Consider the following 20663-nt stretch of genomic DNA (forward strand, 5'->3'; position numbering starts at 1 on the left):
GATGGCAAAGCTGAACAACCTCTCCTATGTTGCCCTTAATGCTTCTAGAGACAATTACTTGCAATAGGCTTTGGACACTAAGATCCATTTGAAATCAAAGGATTTATGCGAATGCATTGAGGATGAGGTTGAATGTGCAGAAAAGGATAAGTACAAGGCAATTATGCATATATGCTACCACCTTGCTGAGAGTCTCAAGAACCAGTACCTCACTGTTGAAGATCCTCTTGACCTTTGGACAGAGTTGAAAAACAGATATGGACACCAAAAGACGGTTCTCCTCCCAAAGGCTCAATTCGATTGGAAAAACCTAAGGATCCAGGACTACAAATCCGTGGATGAGTATAACTCAGAGCTATTTAAGATAGTCTCAATCCTAAGGTTATGTGGTACAGAGGTAACTGAGAAGGACTTGCTAGAGAAGACATTCTCAACCTTTCACACCAACAACATATTTCTTCAACAACAGTATCATGAAAAGGGGTTTAAGACATATGCAAGTCTCATCTCTTGTTTGCTGCTTGCTGAGCAGAACAATGAGCTATTGATGATGAATAGTGCATTGAGACCTTCTGGTACAGCTCTATTACGAGAAGCACACAAGGTTGATTTGGCAAAGAAAAACCCTCAAGAGCCTAAAGAGCCGAAAGAGACTAAGGAGTCTAACTATGTCCATAGGGACAAGTATGGCCGTGGCTGTGGAGGAGGTGGACGCGGTGGTCCTGGTCGTGGGAACTACCAAGGACACAATTTTGGTGGTCAAGGCCTTGGAAACCGATTCGGCTTCGGCCGTGGTCAGGATAGAGGCCGCGGGACATTTAAGCCGCAACATAAAACCAATTCCACTTGTCATAGATGTGGTATGGGAAACCATTGGATAAAGACATGCAGAACTCCCAAGCACCTTGTTGATCTCTATCAAAAGAATTTGAAGAAAAATCCAGAAGCTAACCTGGTTCATCTCGATGGTGAAGGTGATTTTGACCATGAAAAGGATGACCTATTAGATTATGATACCTCTGATTGTTTAATAGAGGATAATTAAACTCAAATGTTTTCTTGATTTAATTTTATGTTTTATGCTTTGCATTTGATTGAATTATTGTTTGGATTATTATTTTGAATAATTATTTTGGTTTAAATTCAATTATTTTATTTCCTTCAATATATTTGTTTGTTTTATTACCTTAAGTTTAAAACATAAATTCTTGTCTATATTAGAAATGGCTGAGAACAAGAATATATTTGTGGTTGATAGTGGATCAAGCCACACGATTTTGAAGGACAAGAGATATTTTATTAATCTCATTATGAAAAATGCCAATGTTAGTACAATTGCGGGTATAGCAAGCCTAATTGAAGGCTACGGCCAGGCTCATATTTAATTACCTAATGGCACACCTCTTGAAATAAGTGATGCCTTATATTCACCCAGCTCAAAGAGGAGTTTATTGAGTTTAAAGGACATTCGTTTGAATGGTTTCCATGTTGAAACAAAGGGTGAAGGAAACAAAGAGTTCCTACATATAACTGAGATCACCCAAGGACATAAGAAAGTCCTAGAGACTATACCTGCACTAGCCACTTGTCTTTACCATGCTAAGATTAATATGATAGAGGCTAACTTGGCAATGAATAAAATATTCAATGAACAATTCACTCTATGGCATGACCAGCTTGGCCATCCGGGTTCTAACATGATGCGTAAGCTAATAATGAATTATGATGGGCACACTCTTAAAGAGAGAAGAGTTATTCCTAAACATCTCACGTGTGTAGCATGTGCAAAAGGAAAACTCATTACAAGGCCATCACCAGCAAAAGTAAATAAAGAAACTTTGCATTTTCTGGAAAGGATACAAGGAGACATATGTGGACCTATACACCCTAAGTGATTGGCATGGTTCGGTCTCAAATACCGCATGACCCTAAGTGATTGGCATGGTTCGGTCTCAAATACTGCATGGCCTAATTTTGTTGCATGGATCGGTCTCAAATACCGCATGATTTATTGATGCATCGACCAGATGGTCGCATGTTTGCTTATTGTCAACTAGAAACCTTGCGTTTGCTAGATTGCTGGCCCAGATTATACGTCTGCGAGCCCACTTTCCAGATTTTCCACTTAAGACTATACGTCTAGACAGTGATGGTGAATTTACATCCCAAGCGTTTAATGAATATTGTATGTCCATGGGGGTGAGTGTGGAACATACACAAAATGAAAACGGCAATTCTAACATACACAAAATGGATTAGTTGAATCTTTTATTAAACGTATTCAATTGATTGCTCGGCCATTGCTTATGAGGTCGAAGCTTCCTGTGTCGGCTTGGGGATACGCAGTATTACATGCAGCTGAGCTTATACGCATCAGGCCATCTAGTGAACATAAGTATTCACCATCCTAATTACTAACGGGTCATGAGCCAGACATATCCCATCTCAAAACATTCGGGTGTGCCGTTTATGTACCGATTGCTCCACCACAGAGAACTAAGATGGGACCTCAAAGGTGGATGGGAATATATGTTGGATATGATTCTCCCACCATTATTAAGTATCTTGAGCCAACTACGGGTGATTTATTTAAGGCCAGATACGCGGATTGTCAGTTTGCTGAATCCGAATTTCCTATGTTAGGTGGAGAGAATAACAAGCTGGTCAAAGAGATATTATGGAATCAAACATCCTTAAATTGGCAAGATCCTCGGACTCTAGCATGTGATGCAGATGTCCAAAAGATTATACATTTGCAAAAGCTAGCTATTCAATTGCCAGATTCATTTGCTGCCCCGAGGAGAGTAACAAAATCGTACATACCAGCTTGTAATGCACCAGTACGTATTGATGTTCAGAAGGAACACAATAATCAAGTTGCTACAGAGTCTAAGGCCCATTTGAAACGTGGTAGACCATTAGGTTCCAAAGATAAGAACCCTTGGAAATCTAAAAAAGGTACAAATAAAACCGAGGTTAAGGAAAGTGTAGACATGGCCGCGGCAAATCCTAAGGTATCGAATGAGGTTTGGGACGCTGAACCTCAAGGACCTGAAGGTGTTGATAATAATGAGATCTCAATCAATTATATCATGTCTGGAATACAATGGAACCGAAAAGATGTCGACATCGATGAAATATTTGCATACAAGGTAGCACTTGAAATAAATGAGGATCATGAACCCACACTATATTAGAGTGCACTCAAAGTAAAGATTGGTTAAAATGGAAAGAAGCCATTGACGTGGAGTTAAACTCTTTAAAGAAGAGGAATGTGTTTGGTCCGATCTTAAGGACACCATTCGATATAAAGCCAAATGGACATAAGTGGGTCTTTGTAAGAAAGAGAAATGAGAACAATGAAATAGTGAGATATAAGGTACGACTTGTGGCACAAGGATTCTCTCAAAGACCAGGAATAGATTATGAGGAGACATACTCCCATATGATGGATGCAACGACTTTTAGATATTTAATAAGTCTGGCTATAAGAGAAAAACTGGATTTGTGGTTAATGGATGTTGTAACCGCATATTTGTATGGTCCACTGGAAAATGAAATTTATATGAGATTACCAGAGGTATTGAGCTCAAAGATAAGAGTGGCTCTCGAGAACAATACTACATAAGGCTAGACAAATCCCTTTATGGACTGAAACAAAGTGGGCGAATGTGGTACAATAGATTAAGTGAGTACCTAGCCAAAGAGGGTTATAAGAATGATCCCATCAGTCCATGTATTTTTATAAAGAAGTTTGCAAACAAAGGGTTTGTAATCATAGCAGTATATGTGGATGATTTGAATATCCTAGGAACCTCTGGGGAAATCGCCCAAACAGTTGAATATCTCAAGAAAGAGTTTGAAATGAAAGACCTAGGTAAAACTAAGTTCTGTTTGGGATTGCAGCTTGAGTACATAAATAATGGGATCCTTGTGAATCAAATGGCATATACAGAAAAGGTACTCAAGAGGTTTAATATGGACCAAGCTCACCCACCCATTGACTAGCCCAATGGTTGTAAGGAGCCTTGATTTAGATAAAGATCCATTCGGTCCAAAGAAGGACGATGAAGAAGTTCTCGGTCCTGAAGTGCCATAACTCAGTGCTATAGGAGCGTTAATGTTCTTGGCTAGCCACACTAGACCAGACATATGTTTTGCCGTGAACCTCCTAGCAAGATTTAGTTCTTGTCCGACCCAAAGGAACTGGAACGATATTAAACATGTTTTACGTTACCTACAATGGACGATAGATTTGCGTTTATTTTATACTAACCATAACAAAGACTGATGCAGGTTATCTATCCGATCCACATAATGTTAGGTCCCAAACCGGTTATGAAATTACACACGGTGGTACAACAATATCTTGGCGTTCTATGAAGCAGACCATTGTAGCTACATCGTCTAACCATGCAGAGATTTTAGCTATGCATGAGGCCAGTCGGGAATGTGTGTGGTTGAGGTCGATGACTCAACATATCAGGACGGACTGCGGTATGGTTGATGACAAAGAACCAACCGTGATCTACGAAGACAATACGGCTTGCATCGCACAGCTCGAGGAAGGCTACATCAAGGGAGATCGAACGAAGCACATATTACCCAAGTTCTTCTTCACGCATGAATTACAGAAGGCCAAAGAAGTTCAAGTGGTACAATTTCAATCTTGCAACAATTCAGCCGATCTCTTCACCAAGTCTTAACCGGCATCGACATTCAAGAAGCTCACGCATTAGATTGGAATGCGGAGGCTTGAGGACTTTCAGTGATGCTTAGAACAGGGGGAGCAATGCGTGTTGTACTCTTTTTCCTTCAACATGGTTTTGTCCCACTGGGTTTTTCTGGTAAGGTTTTAATGAGGCGGCACCCCCAAGCGTATTGCACTGATCCCTTAGCATCGGCACGGTTATATCATCTAAGGGGGAGTGTTGTAAAACACTTGGAGTGGACTTCTATAACGGGTCCATTATTTATTTTATTGTGTAAAGCCCATCGACCATGTCCTAATTGGTTTAGGTTTAGGCTTTGCCTACTAATATATAATATATTTGTTCGATTGAATTGTTAATAATAAGGAGAGAAACAAAACCTCAAGTTCTCTACTTTCATTCTTACAACACTCGGCTATTTTTCTCCTAAATAATTTTTTTTTCTTTAGCAAAGTTTCTTTTATGGCGGCTCGTTGGAGAAATTTTCAATTTTCTCGTTTCTCTCTTCATCGTCGTCTATCACTATGCCCGGCCAGAATGGGAGGTCTAACTCGTGAGTTTCCCTTTTCCTTTGTAATAGATCTAGAACCGGCCGGATATATTAGAAGAGTTCATGTCTTTTTATTTTGTCTAGTATTTTTTCTATATGAGTGTTTGTCAGATCTAGTAGGACCGGCCTGACGTGTTCTAGCGTTAAGTTATGTAATAATTAAAGATTATGTATACCGAAAGTTTAACCGAAATGACTAGTCTGTTTTAAGATTTTGTAGAACAAATTATGTATTCTCCAATCTCAATGTAATTTTGGGTTGCATTATGTGAACATTATCAGAATTAATAGGAACACTATAGCTGTCAGATTTATCAGCATCTCATGAGTCTTAGAAAAACCCAAAACTCTTTCACAGGTCAAATGGAGATGTGAAAGGATTCGGTTTCCTTGAGAGTAAGAATCAGAGCAAGGAAGCAGAGAAGCCAAGTTTTGCTGACCTGACATTATGCCTCTTGGAAGTAATAATATCTCAGCTCGACTTAAAAGATAACATTCGTGCATCTGCTGTCTGCAAAACATGGCGTGAAGCCGGTCTATATGTCCGGAAGGTAGACAAGCCTCCTTGGCTTATGTACTTACCTAAACGCGGAAACTTGTTTGAACTCTACGATCATTGCAGCAGAAGATGTACACACTGAATCTACCCCAGCTATCTAAATCCACGGTGTGTTACTCAAGAGATGGATGGTTACTAATGCGCAAACCAACTTCAAACGAAATGTTCTTCTTCAACCCGTTTACTCGTAAGGTCATTAACTTACCAAAATATGCGTTGTCATATGATGCAATCGCTTTCTCTTGCGCACCTACATCAGGTACTTGCGTGTTGCTGGCTTTTAAGCATGTTAGGTATGGTGTAGTCACTACAAGCACTTGCCATCCTGAAGCACCTGAATGGGTTACTGAGGAATTATATTTCCATCTTGGCTATGGCAGCGATATACTTAAGCACAGCAATGTTGTCTATGCCAAACGTCGCTTCTATTGCCTTGATGGTGAAGGAAGATTATATTACTTTGAACCTTCCTCTCGGGAATGGCGTTATAGTTATACGAGTTCACCGCCATGTCCCTACTTAGATAGATATAACTACCAATATGAGCGGAGAAGAAGAGAATTTTCTTGGCTGCGCGGAAAGGAGTGTTCTTCAAAATGTTTTTATGCGGTGGTGAGAAACCGATTGTGTATAAATTAGACGATTATCATTGGGAGGAGATCAATAGTACTACAATTGATGGATTGACAATGTTTACGAGTCTTTATTCCTCTGAGATGAGACTCAATCTCCCATGGATGAGGAACAGTGTTTACTTTCCGAGGCTTAGGTTTAATGTCAAGCGTTGTGTATCTTTTTCGTTTGATGAAGAGAGGTATTATCCGCGTAAGCAGTGGCAAGAACAGGAGGATTTATGTCCTCTTGAGAATCTTTGGATCAGGCCACCGAAGAAAGCTTTAGACTACATGTGAAGATTTAAAAAAAAACCAATGGGAAAGCTTTTACAACACAGATTACGGTGGAACCGTGGAAGAGTAAGATCGTCTCAATTATCTTAGGGCTTAATTTTTTGGTTACGGTTTAAGACTTTAAGCTTTATCTTTTTTTATTAAGGTCTTTTGTATCCTCGGATTCTGCTTTTTTTTTTTTTTTTTTTTTCGGATAAAGACTCTTTGGAGTTCAGGATGCTCTTCTTCAACCCTTTTTCCCTTCAGCTCACAAGCTTGTCCAAGTCATCAAGTGTGAGCTTTCTTTTCGAGAGATTACATAAAATAACTAGTAATGACTAATAAGAAATAAACAATTTTATTAACAAAAATGAGGTCTAATATAATCTCTTGTGAATATGTGTTTATCATAGCAATTAACTGGATCATATTATCACATGATCCAAAAAGGTTTGACTTTAAAACCATCTCCAATATATATCTCAACTTTTTTTACTTTAAAATAGTGTACTGTAATTCTAAAATAGAACATGGATTTTATTCAATGTATCGCTCTATTTTTTTTTCTAAAATAGAGTTAATAGAATAAATAAAGTCAAATATAAAGTAATCCTATGAGTTACTATATTTAAGAGTAAGATATATAGTTGGATTGGAGCAAATATTATGTTAGTGCGTATCAAACATGTTTTGACTTGGGATGTTGATTTTGCTATATGGTTGATAGAAGAAAAAGAAGAGCCAAAAGTGTGACACTATAACTCACTAGATATATGATGGTCAAATAACTGATAGTACATAATTATAATACAAGAATACAATGACATAAAATCATGTAAAGTTTAATAGTCAAATCTCATAGAATCATATTTTATTTTCTTTTCTTAAAATAGAAAAACTTTAAAACACAATCAAATCTTTTAAAAACTTACTAAATCTTTCAAAATTCTAAAATATTAAAATCCTACCAAATCCTTAAAACATCAAGTTGAATACCCCCTCTAATTAAAAAAAAATGATTAGGTAAATTTTTAATGGATTCAAATGGTTGCACTAAAAAGGTTGAAGAAGTTGAAAAAAAATATTCAACCAAGTTTCCAAGTATTCAAATAATTCTACAGCAAAAATGTTCAATTTGTTCAACCACTATTTTTGAGATGAATAGGTGAATAATATTCAGCCCAATTTTATTCAACCTAATATTTTCAACTTTTTCAATTTTAAACAATTCATTTGTAGCCAATATTTTATAGGGATATAGAACTGTGTCACAACATACTTTTAGTAACCAACAATCTTAAAAACTACAAAGCTTTGTTAGCAGAATCCCCGAAACCAAATACATTATTGACTTTAGAATCGTGAGAAGCACATATGTAGTTCACACAATAAGATTAAAGATTCGACAGTGATTGTCAGAGCCGGTCCCAAGCACCAAGTTGATTAAATATTTCTAATTGATTAAATATTTCGGCCCTAAAATTTCTGAAAAATGTCATTAGTGTAATGGTAAAGGTGTACCAAGTTGTGTTTGTGGTCTACGGTTCAATCCATAGCACCAACAGTTTTTACAATTTTTTTCTTTCTTTCTTTGGCTTACTATAAAGCCAGCCGTAACATAGTTTTGAGCTTGTGGCCCCAATATCCTGTGCGACGGCTCTGGTGATTGTATGTTTAACTATCATTATTTACAAACCATAAGAATGAGAACCCATTTCTACAATTACGATAAGATTTTGAGGGGTATATTTGTCAATTTCAAAAAATATGGGCATGTTTGGTAGGATTTGTCAGTTGAAATCCTACATATTCACAAATTGTTAGGATTTGTTATTCCGGGTCGTAGAATCATAACCAACGCTCATGTCGTTAGCGGTGCAACATTAGTTGAAGTCACAAAATTGAAATCCGGAACTAAATACAAGGCTAGCTTCTCGGCTTTAGGAAATAAATGTGACTTAGTCCTTTTGGTCATTGATGATGAAGACTTTTGGAAGGATTTGAAACCGCTGAATCTATTTAGGAAGATGCCTAGACTCTTACAAGCCGTGTGCATCGTTGGATATCCTCTAGGTGGTGATGGTCTATCCATAACAAAAGGAGTTGTCTCAAGAATCAACACGGATGTATACTCTCACAATCGAAGCGCACTCAAACTTCCAATCATCCAAAATTCTGAAAACAGTGGGGGGGGGGGGGGGGGGTGGGGGGCTGTTTTTGTGGGAAACATGGTAATTGGGGGGGCCTTTGAGAGTCTGAGTGAGGGAGACCATATCGGGTAAGTATTGAAATATATTTACATATAATGTAAAATATTTGATTGTAATTTGATACTAACTGTTTTTGCGTAATATATTGATAGTGATTAGAAATATAATTGCATAACATTAATTGTGATTTGGTAACTAATATATCTCCAAAAAAATATATATTTCTAATTAATTATGTACGAAAATTACTAATTAATTTTATGATATTCTAAACCAATCAGAATTTTAAAAAGTAAGATTTTATATCTAAGTATCTAAATTATTATTTTAACAACTATATTTGGAAGATTTTGTTAAGATTTTAAATTATGATTCTCCTATCATTTTTTCTTAATTTTATTTACATATTATTTTGTTTTATCAGATAATAGTATAATACATATGATAAATAAATATGTATATTGTGATTTGAACTTTCAAAGATATATTACTCAATTTATAGATTAAAAAAATGTGTGTTTTAATGTTCCACATCACCGGATTTGTAAATCTAAATTTATGGGGTTGATCGATTAATAATTTTATTTGCTCAAAATTAAAATATATTAATTCATACTTTAAAATATTTCACAAAATAATGATGCAAATATAGTAAAAACAATATAAAATGGTAATATACATCAAACAAATTAAAATATTATAATATTCTAAACTATTTAGTATTTAAAAATATATATGTAGATTTCCCAAACATTGTAATATAAAAATAAGTATTGTCTCAAACAAAATAATATTTAAATACATATATAACCATAATTTTTATTATGATATTATAAATTCTGAAAAGAATGTTGATTGGGATATCTCCTAGTAACTTTGTTATATAAAAAAGCATAATTCACATCTATTGACGAATAATTGAAGAAAACTGATTTGGTAGGTTTTAATATTTTATATAACTGTGTCATGACATGCTTTAGAGGGGGGTATATTCAACTTGATGTTTTAAGGATTTGGTAGGATTTTAATATTTTAGAATTTTGAAAGATTTAGTAAGTTTTTAGAAGATTTGATTGTGTTTTAAAGTTTTACTATTTTAAGAAAAGAAAATGAAATGTGATTCTATGAGATTTGACTATTAAACTTTAGGTGATTTTAAAATATTTTACAATACAATACCAAAAGAAAATCAGATCAATAGTTGGAGCTATGTCCTCGGTTCATGTAAAACTTAAAATCAAAAACTGATCAATGGTGATGTTTTCTTTTTTCTTGTCCAAATAATAATCTGATCGAACTCTCCATGAGCTCAAACCCAAAGACTGATCCAAACCAATAGAACTCGTTATCCCTTTACTCTGCTTCTGGTGATGCTGCAGCAAATCCAGAAAACTTGACGGCTCATGCTGAGACTGGTGGAGAAGGTGGTTGATGATTGGCGGGGGTTTTTGGCTTCAAGATTTTCAGTCTTTTTTTTATCTGAAATCTTTCAAAATTCCACCTCTATAGCTATGATTTTGATTGTCATACTTTTCAACTAAAAAACAAAATAAAGTCTCTTAAAATCATTCAAAGTAGCAAGTTTTAAAAAAGTTGTGATATATTGAATAAACAATAGATTTCAAGTAGATTTTAAAAATTATTGATTGAATAACAAGACATTCTATATTATTTTAAAGGATTTTACATAAATCATAAGTTGAATAACATAGGATTTCAGAAGATTTTTAAAAATCCTCAACTGAATAACAAAAGATTTTAAGAATACTCTAAAATCATTTAGAATGTCAAATTCAATAGCCCCCCCCCCCCCCCTCTAAGTAATTGTGACAATCATGAAGTAGCCTTAGTCTAGTGGCCAGTCGTAAGTCCAACTATAGAAGATACCACTACACAAGGGATTGAATCTCGTTTCCTAAAGTCGTAAGTCCAACTATAGTCCAAATGTGCCGGTCTGTTGTGGCCCAAATGTTGAGAAAAGAAAAATTGTAAAAAATCTTATACTGGAAAACAAAAAGGAAAAATAGATGTTTGATGGAGAAAAAATAAATAATTATAAAAAATAGCTATTTTTGTTTTTTGATCGTATGAAATTGCAATAATTTGGGGTTCGAAACAAAAGAAACAAAGCAACAGAAACAGAGTAAACGAAACAGAGCTAAGCAAAAATTGAAGCATGGAAAATTAAGCAGCCATTCAAAGGCATAAAGAGCCCTGACTAAGCTCGGTTGTCCCTCGTAATCTGCTCCCGGAGCCAAGCAGGTCCTCCCAGAGAGAGGTACGAGTTAAAGCGCCCATCACGTGTTACACTTCCCGCTATCTCACGAGCCACTCTATTGGCCTTCAGATCAGCTAGGTGAAAGGAGACATCCTGCATTTGTCGTACCACCTGATAGATTCTGTGGAGAACTGATCTATACTTAGGCCACTCTAATGGTCTAGCTAAAGCTTTTGTTACCGCTCCACTACCTGTCCAGATCTCACAAGACATAATACGTAGGATCTGGAGGTTTTCAAGGCACAAAAGAATACATTGCAATTTTGCTATAATTTGATTTACCATCAGAAGGAATGCATGTCTAGAATGGAATAACACGTCGCCTATATGGTTTCTAAGCAACCAAGCTCCACCCGAAAAACAATCTGCATGCCTCCTGGATAAATGCTCATTGAAAAAAAGCTGTTTGATTGAAAAAAATAATAATAATAATAATTAGGAAAAGTATATTTTCTATAAAAATTATGCCTTAAAAAAATACAAAGGCCCAATGCCCAATTTGTTCTACCAGCTAATTAATGGTAGGCCTGTAAACGGAGCGGATATCCGTTTTGTTTGGGATATCCGTATCCGTTTTATCCGTAACTTGTTATCCGTATTCGTATCCTAAAATTTCGGATATTCGTTAAAAATTCGATTATCCCCGAATATCCGCGGATATCCGTAAATATATTTAAAAAAATATAATATACGTATTTTAGACTAAAATACAGCGTATTTGTATAAAATACCATGTATTTTGGACAAAAATACCGGATATCCGTATATAAATACCGGATATCCGTGAAAAACCGAATATTCGTTTTTTAATTTAGTATTATCCGTATCCGTATCCGAATATAATACAAGGTATCCGAGAAAAACCGGATATCCATTATCCGTTTTAAAATTTAGCACTATTCGTATTCGTATCCATATCCGTTTTATCCGCTATTTCACTATTCGTATTTGTATCAGTTTGTCCGGATATCTGTTTTTTCGGAGCGAATTCGGATACAAATACGGATATCCGCGGATAGCGGATAATAATCTCAGGCCTAATTAATGGTATTAGTAATATTAGATTAGTTTTTTTTTGTTTTCTATGGTTTTTGCTTTACTAATTTAAATTTATTTTCAATATTTACCACATGTCAACATATAATTGCACAATTGCAAAAGTGAGATAAAAGATAATCTTGCTACATGGAGATGTTATCTTATAATTTTACAAATGATTTGTGATTTGCAAGATAAAAGATAAGATTTCACAAGTGATTTGTGATTTCTAAGATAAAAAAAAAAAAAAGATAAGACTAATCACATAAATAGCCCCAAATCCAAAACAACACTGTTAGAAGTTGAAAGTTGAAAGTTGAAACTGAGAGACAACAAATCCTAATCAAGTCTTAAGGATGCTGCCACTGTCGTCCTCCCGTCAAAGTCCTCCGCCATTTCCTAAAATGGCATCACCTTCTTCGCTGTCACCTGCCACCGTCTCACGTAGAGGGTTTGTTACTCTTAAAACATTTTATTACAAGTTATAATATTCAATTATATTTGTTTAGAGAAGTTCGAGAGTGTTTTTCTTTTATTCGGAATAATTAAACCTGAATCGAATCTGAAGTGAATCTATTGTAAAGAGGTTTCTATGATATTAATAGATTTTGTAGAATCGGAAACATTTCAGTTTTTTAAGAAACGTTTCCCAAGTAAAGAATTTTTGTTTTTTATTTATTTATTTTATATTTATTGTGTTAGTTAGATGATCATTTCAGGGTTTTTTTTTCTTCACTTTGTGACGAATTTAAAGGTCAAGACTGGTCTGATTAATTGTTTTGTAGATCCAAAACTCCGAGCGAGAAGGACCTGGATCCGAGTTTCGCCGACCTTCCATCAGACGTCCTAGGTGTAATAATGTCTCGTCTTATCTTAAAAGATAACATCCATGCATCAGCCACTTGTACGTCATGGTGTAAAGCTGCTGTATCTGTTCGGGTAGTGGAAAAGTATCCTTGGCTTATAAACTTTCCTAAAGGTGACAACTCGGTCGAACTCCTGGATCCATTACAGCGGAAGCTGTACATTTTGAATCTGCCAGAGTTACCTAAATCCACTGTGTGTTACTCAAGAGATGGCTGGTTACTTATGGATAAAACAAAATCGCTAAACATGTTCTTCTTCAATCCGTATTCCCGGGAGCTAATAACCTTGCCAGAGTGTCTGCATGCTTTTGATGAGTTGGCGTTCTCTTGTCCTCCTACATCAGATAATTGTGTGGTTGTGGGGATAAGGTTCTTAGCAGAGTTAGTCGTGATCAGCACTTGTCATCCAGGAGCTACCGAGTGGAAAACTGATACCATCCCTTGTTATCTAAGACCGTTTTATAATCTGAGTAACATTGTCTATTGCAAAGATCGATTCTATTGCTTCAACGCACGAGGAACTTTGTTTAGCTTTCACCCATCTTCCCGTACATGGAGTTATATGTGTGCAGATAAACTGGAATGCCCGTATCAATATGATAGAGAGAAATATGGATGGAGTGAGAAAGGAGTTTCTTTGATCGAGAAGAAAGGAGAGCTTTTTGTCATGTTTACTAGCAGCAACGAAAATCCTCTACTTTACAAGCTAATCTCTGGGAAGTGGGAGGAGATGAATCTGACTGCACTTGATAGCTTGAACATCTTTGTCAGTTATTATAACAGTGAGCTGAGAACTAAGCTCCCATGTATGAAGAACGATGTCTACTTCTCAAGGTTTAGTTACAAGGGCCAACGTTGTGTATCGTATTCCTTCGATGAAAGCAGGTACAATCCGGACAAGGAATGGCAGAGGTGGAGAGAACTATGTCCTCCTCAAAGCATATGGATCGATTCGCCTCCTCAGGATGTGTTAGACCTTTTGATGAAATAGATAAGAAGTCAGGATTTTGGGACTTCTCTCATTGTTGTGTTGTTGTTTAATTACCAGAACAGTTTCGGTCTTTGTAAATGTCTTCTTTTTCTAAAGTTGACAGTGAACCATTTCTGATTCTCCCTTGCCTTTGTTGATAAATATTTACATTCTCAGCACAACCTTCAAAGTAACATTAGAAGCCATAGACTTATATATATCAGCGCAACTGTCCCAAAAATGGCTCATAAAATTTGGGAAAAAAAAATAATATATAACATGTCATTTAAGTGAATATAAGGGAACATACAAAGTAGGAAGTCTGGTGCGTGATGACTTTTTCTCTCTCAATAGGCAAATAGCCAAAGCTTTTACTCGCCGTCATTACCTCTCCGGTGTCCAGTGCTGCGAGAGGGCTACGACTTAAAAGAGGCTAGCTGCTACTTTGTTTCTCGGCTTCTAACTCCTCGGCGGGTAGTAGCTTCAAACCACGTTGTTCTGTTGTATACGGCAGCGATATATTTAAGCACACTGATGTTTTCTATGCCAAACGTTGTGTGTCTATTGCCTTGATTAACCATCAATGATGGTGTTATATAGGTATACGACCTCACCACCATGTCTGTGCTCCTACTTAGATAGATTTAGCTACCTTTTAGAACACCTCTGGTTATGGTTAATGATCATATAAATTATCTTAGGACTTAACTTTCTGGTTATGATTGAAGCTTTATTTTTTCTTTGATAAAGATTCGGTGTAATAACTTAAATAGAATTGATGGGTGATAAACTATTTAAATACTATTTTTTTTTTTTATAAAGTTTATCTACCTCATAATTTTTTTTTTTTTTGATAAAATGTGAATTATATTATCCGAGGAAAAGAGTTTATTTGCAGAAGTTGCTACAGCCCAAAAAAATAAAAAACCATAGAAACGAAGATTTAGTAGATTAAGGGGTTCTAAAAGAGAACTATGAATGGGCAAACCATTGGGATAAGAGGCGACCACACCCTTTGTGGTACCGTCGCGCTAAGAGAATGTCCCTGACACTTCTATCGACTTGGGAGAAAATCGAAGAAGGGGAGGCCGTGATATGATCATGAATTCTGATGTTTCTTTCCTTCCATAGGTGGAACACTGTCGCTTGCACTGCAATTTTTTTCAAAGTGGTGGAGAGACCAGGGGTTTTGGAAAGAAGCCAAGTGATTAAGGTTGACCAAGATACAAAGCAACAAACTGGTTGACCGAGCTTCCTCAAAATAAGCTGCCAGACTTCCTCTGAGAAGGCACAATGGAGCATAAGATGATCCCTGCATTCAGTTTCAGAGTTACACAGAGGGCATTCAGGAGATACCTGCATTCCCTAGCTCAGGAGCCTTGAGCGGACTGGGAGCTTATCCAGATTTGCAACCCAAAAAGTGAAGGCATGTTTAGGCACATGGTGTTTGAACCAGACAGCTTTTTCCCAAAATTGTTGCTCCTTTGAGGGTCTTAGCTGATTCCAAGTTTTCTTTGTAGAAAATGAATTCAAAGAGCGATTATCTACTTCCCACAGAAACTGATCAGGGCCATAAGAGAGAGAAGGGGCTGGGACTGAGAGCAAATGATCTTGGATGCTGAGAACTAGCGGATTCCTGGATCTGCTAGAAGGGAGCCTCCAACCGTGAGAGTTTGTGGCAGCTACAACCTGAGCATTGATGGGGATTCCCAATAAAACTGGACCATTGTCCCCAAGCAGATCGATTAGAGGTCCTAGAGGAGACCAACGATCAAACCAGAAACTTGCAGAAGTGCCATCACCGATTTGACATCGGATCAGAGTTTTAGCCAAGGGTCTCAGGTTTAATAAGGATCTACGTCATAATTAACGTCATAATATTTTATCCAAGATATATAAAGATAAATTGAAGACCTAATCACTTAAAAAGCCCAAATCCAAAACGACATTGTACGAGTGTTAAAACTGAGAGACAACAAACCCTAATTTTGTGTCTCAAGGATACTGCCAGTGTCGTTGTCCCATCAAAGTCCACCGCTGTCTCCGAAAATGGCATCATCTTCATCGATGCCTCTTGCCACTGTCTCACGTATAGGGTTTGTTACTCTCTCTCTCTATCTCTCTCTCTATCTCTCTCTCTCTCTCTCTCTCTCTCTCTCTCTCTCTCTCTCTCAATTGTATTGGATTTGAGAAGTTCGATAGTATTTTTTTCTTATCGGAGGAAAATTAAATCGAATCTGAAATGAATCTAGTGTACGTTTCTATGATATTAAGAGATTTTGTTGAATCCGAGATATTTTGGGGTTCTTTTTGTGTGGTTGATCTTTGTAATTTGTGTTGGTTGTATCAGTTCTCGAATCTGAAATGAATCTAGTATAAACGTTTCTATGATATTATTTTGTTGGATCGGAAACATTTCGGTTGTTAATATTTTATTTATTGTGTTGGTAGGATCAGTTGTTGAAATAAAAGACACGACCATGCATGCCTAATTTGAAACTGATTAATTTATTTTGTAGATCAAAATCTCCGAGAAAGAAGGCCATGAATCCGAGTTTTTCTGACCTTCCATCAGAACTCCTAGATATAATAATGTCTCATCTTGTCTTAGAAGACAACATCCGTGCATCTGCGGTTTGTAAGTCATGGTGTGAAGCTGCTGTACCTGTCCGTATAGTGGAAAAGCATCCTTGGCTTATATGCTTTCGCAAACGTGGCAAGTTGATTGAACTCCGCGATCCATTACAGTGGAATTTGTACACTTTGAGTCTGCCAGAGTTAGCTAACTCCACTGTGGGTTACTCGAGAGATGGCTGGTTACTTATGGATAAAACTGGAACGAAAGAGGTGTTCTTCTTCCACCTGTATTCTCGGGAGGTCATAACCTTGCCAGAGTGTGAGCTGGATTTTTCTAAGATTGCGTTCTCTTGTCCTCCTACATCAGATAACTGTGTGGTGGTAGCGATAAGGTTTTCAGAATACTCTGTCAAGATCAACACTTGCCATCCAGGAGATGCTAAGTGGGTTACTGCTAAATTCGGTTATGGAACACGGATGTATTGGCAGAGCAACCTTGTCTACCACAATGATCGATTCTATTGCATCAACGCAGCAGGAGTTTTGTCTAACTTTCACCCATCTTCGGGTATGTGGACTCCTTTCTGTGTTCATAAACTCTCATGCCCGTATATCTACGATAGAGTGCGATATGGAGGGAAGGCGAAAACAGTTGCCTTGACAGAGAAGGAAGGAGAGCTCTATGTAATGTTTGCATGCATGAACGAGATGCCGATGGTTTATAAACTAGTCTCTTTGAGGTGGGAGGAGGTGAGTAGGACTACACTTGATAGCTTGACGATCTTTTTCGGTTTTCATAACTGTGAGTTGAGAACTAATCTCCCACGGATGAGGAGCAAAGTATATTTCTCAAGGTTCGGACGCGATCCCGAACCTTGTATATCCTACTCATTCAATGAAAACATGCACAATTCGAGTAAGGAATTGAAGAGTTGGGTGAAACTGTGTCATCGTCAAATCCTATGGATCGATCCACCTCCCAAGAATTTGTTGGACCTTATGTCCGTTAGCTCTTTACATAACAGTTGAGAAGGTTTTTTTGTTTTGTTTTTATTGTGTGTTAATGTGTAACTGTGGATTTGGGAGTTTTACTGTTGTCTGTTGTGGTTGTATTTACCAGAATTGTTCTGCTGTTGTATATGTTTCTTTTTCTATGGTTGACATCGAACTATTTCTGATTCTCCTTTTGCAATTGCCGATTGTCTAGAGAGAATAATGCAGAACAAAATAAACAATTTTTGAGGAATGAAAAGAATAGTTGTAAAGAAGAAACAAAAAATAATAACTGGTAGCACGAAACAATATTTATATTTTTAAAGATATATTAAATATTAAATAAATCAATCAATAAAATTACTAATACTAATGTATATAAAATAAATTTTATATTTACTTTAAAAATAATATTTGAGAATTATTTTTTAGATACATCATATTAAATACTGATAGTTAATATTAACCTACAATAATTTTTTTAAGATACTTTAAAATATTCTTTAGTTTTTATTTACGATATAACCATCTTTAAAATTTATTTTTCTATTCGTACAATTTTCAAATTAACCATTCAGAATAATTTAACATGAAATTTTGTATCAAATATTTTTTTCTGCCAATATACTGTGAAAAATAAGAATATTATTGTATTATAAGATTGAAATATTATTAATAAACATAATTTTAATTATTATAAAATAAAAACCAAATTTTAATATTTATTCTTTTTTTCTATTTGTACCTCATCAATTTTAGGAAAGAACCTTTTTATTCTATTGTTCCTCATTTTATGAGAATGTAGAGAAATGATGAGGAAATAATATTTGTTGTAAATAGTAAAAATTTTGAGGAATGAAGAAGAATATTAAATTTCTTCTCGTTCTTTTCCTAAATTATAGTTACCAATTGGAGGCATAGATCTGTATCAGCTTTTCAACGCTGATTAGATGAAATAGAGATTTGTGTATATCTATGAAATTTATATGTCTTTGCACTATCAATAAATTTCATAACGAATAAGGCAATGCAATTTTGATTGCAAACATAAAAAATATAATTTGAAATAACATTAACCTTTTAATTTACTTGCATGTCTTAAAAAAAGAATATAAATTATTCAATCTATAAGATATTCAAGATTTAGTAATATTATTCTTTCAAAATTATTTATATATGTATATATATATTCAACTAAAATTTTGTCTGATTAACGGGTCAAAATTTGAATATTTGAAATCAATTTCATATAATTCTTTGTTGAATTGTATAATTTTATATACTATATTAAAAAAATTAATCATTTAATTTGAAATATTTAAAGATATTTTAGTTTGAAATTTTTAAGAATTTCGTAAATATATGATCAATCAAAAAGTAAAAATTATAAACACTATAATTTGAATTTTTATAGCACGGGTCAATATTATGTCACTATAATATGAAAAAATTTTAGAAATATAATTTCTTGTTAGAGCACGTGTTGAAATTTTAAGAAAAATGATTTCTCGTGTTAAATTAAAGTTTAAAATAATGTTGTTTAGTAGGCTTTCTTGGTCAAGATGATTTTGACAAACATACGTTACATATTTGATCCTAAAATTAATATGCGATATATAATGGGTTAAGTCATAGAATTAATAATCAAAATAAAATATATAATTTTAAACACTAAACAAATCGAAAAAATCAACAAACTAATAAAAAAAAATATCACACAAATAATTGTGAAAAAAAAATTGTTATCAGGTTTAAAGAAGAGAATGACGACTGTATTTGCGATGGCGACTAGGGTTTGAGATGCTGGTTGATAAATTAATAATTTTCTTTGCCCAAATTAAAATATATTAATTCATACATTCAAATATTTCACAAAATAATGATGCAAATACAGCAAAAAATAATATAAAATGGTAATATACATCAAACAAATTAAAATATTATAATATTCTAAACTATTTAGTATTTAAAAATATATATGTAGATTTCCCAAACAATTGTAATATAAAAATAAATATTGTCTCAAACAAAATAATATTTAAATACATATATAACAATAGTTTTTATTATGATATTATAAATTCTGAAAAAATGTTGATTGGGATATCTCCTAGTAACTTTGTTATATAAAAAAGCATAATTCACATCTGTTGACGAATAATTGAAGAAAACTGATTTGGTAGGTTTTAATATTTTATATAACTGTGTCATGACATGCTTTAGAGGGGGGTATATTCAACTTGATGTTTTAAGGATTTGGTAGGATTTTAATATTTTAGAATTTTGAAAGATTTAGTAAGTTTTTAGAAGATTTGATTGTGTTTTAAAGTTTTACTATTTTAAGAAAAGAAAATGAAATGTGATTCTATGAGATTTGACTATTAAACTTTAGGTGATTTTAAAATATTTTACAATACAATACCAAAAGAAAATCAGATCAATAGTTGGAGCTATGTCCTCAGTTCATGTAAAACTTAAAATCAAAAACTGATCAATAGTTGGATCAATGGTGATGTTTTCTTTTTTCTTGTCCAAATAATAATCTGATCGAACTCTCCATGAGCTCAAACCCAAAGACTGATCCAAACCAATAGAACTCGTTATCCCTTTACTCTGCTTCTGGTGATGCTGCAGCAAACCCAGAAAACTTGACGGCTCAGGCTGAGACTGGTGGAGAAGGTGGCTGATGATTGGCGGGGGTTTTTGGCTTCAAGATCTTCAGTCTTTTTTTTATCTGAAATCTTTCAAAATTCCACCTCTATAGCTATGATTTTGATTGTCATACTTTTCAACTAAAAAACAAAATAAAGTCTCTTAAAATCATTCAAAGTAGCAAGTTTTAAAAAAGTTGTGATATATTGAATAAACAATAGATTTCAAGTAGATTTTAAAAATTATTGATTGAATAACAAGACATTCTATATTATTTTAAAGGATTTTACATAAATCATAAGTTGAATAACATAGGATTTCAGAAGATTTTTAAAAATCCTCAACTGAATAACAAAAGATTTTAAGAATAC

The 20663-nt window shown here is 34.8% G+C and overlaps 2 protein-coding genes and 1 pseudogene across 2 annotated transcripts; all 3 read left to right on the forward strand.

Moving 5' to 3' along the window:
* The first annotated feature begins 5834 nt into the window (after positions 1-5834).
* LOC109128469 (F-box protein At4g00893 pseudogene) lies at positions 5835-6760 on the forward strand (annotated as a pseudogene).
* Positions 6761-12515: 5755 nt separating this feature from the next.
* LOC104737243 (F-box protein At4g00893-like) lies at positions 12516-14232 on the forward strand. The gene is made up of 2 exons (XM_010457373.2): positions 12516-12685; positions 13020-14232. The coding sequence occupies exons 1-2, from the start codon at positions 12591-12593 to the stop codon at positions 14089-14091; spliced, it is 1167 nt and encodes a 388-aa protein (XP_010455675.2). The 5' UTR covers positions 12516-12590; the 3' UTR covers positions 14092-14232.
* A 1781-nt stretch (positions 14233-16013) lies between these two features.
* LOC147929883 (F-box protein At4g00893-like) lies at positions 16014-17830 on the forward strand. The gene is made up of 2 exons (XM_087482752.1): positions 16014-16166; positions 16590-17830. Exons 1-2 carry the CDS (start codon positions 16120-16122, stop codon positions 17674-17676), a joined length of 1134 nt encoding a protein of 377 aa, XP_087338878.1. The 5' UTR covers positions 16014-16119; the 3' UTR covers positions 17677-17830.
* The last annotated feature ends 2833 nt before the right edge of the window (positions 17831-20663 follow it).

The sequence above is a fragment of the Camelina sativa genome, chromosome 13, assembly GCF_030686135.1.
Source record: "Camelina sativa cultivar CO46 ecotype springtype chromosome 13, ASM3068613v1".
NCBI lineage: Eukaryota > Viridiplantae > Streptophyta > Magnoliopsida > Brassicales > Brassicaceae > Camelina > Camelina sativa.

Coding starts and splice junctions, on each gene's coding strand:
- LOC104737243 (XM_010457373.2), top strand. CDS start 12,591: ATGCTGCCACTGTCGTCCTCCCGTCAAAGTCCTCCGCCATTTCCTAAA. Junction 12,686..13,019: donor GCCACCGTCTCACGTAGAGG/GTTTGTTACTCT, acceptor ATTGTTTTGTAG/ATCCAAAACTCCGAGCGAGA.
- LOC147929883 (XM_087482752.1), top strand. CDS start 16,120: ATGGCATCATCTTCATCGATGCCTCTTGCCACTGTCTCACGTATAGG. Junction 16,167..16,589: donor GCCACTGTCTCACGTATAGG/GTTTGTTACTCT, acceptor TTTATTTTGTAG/ATCAAAATCTCCGAGAAAGA.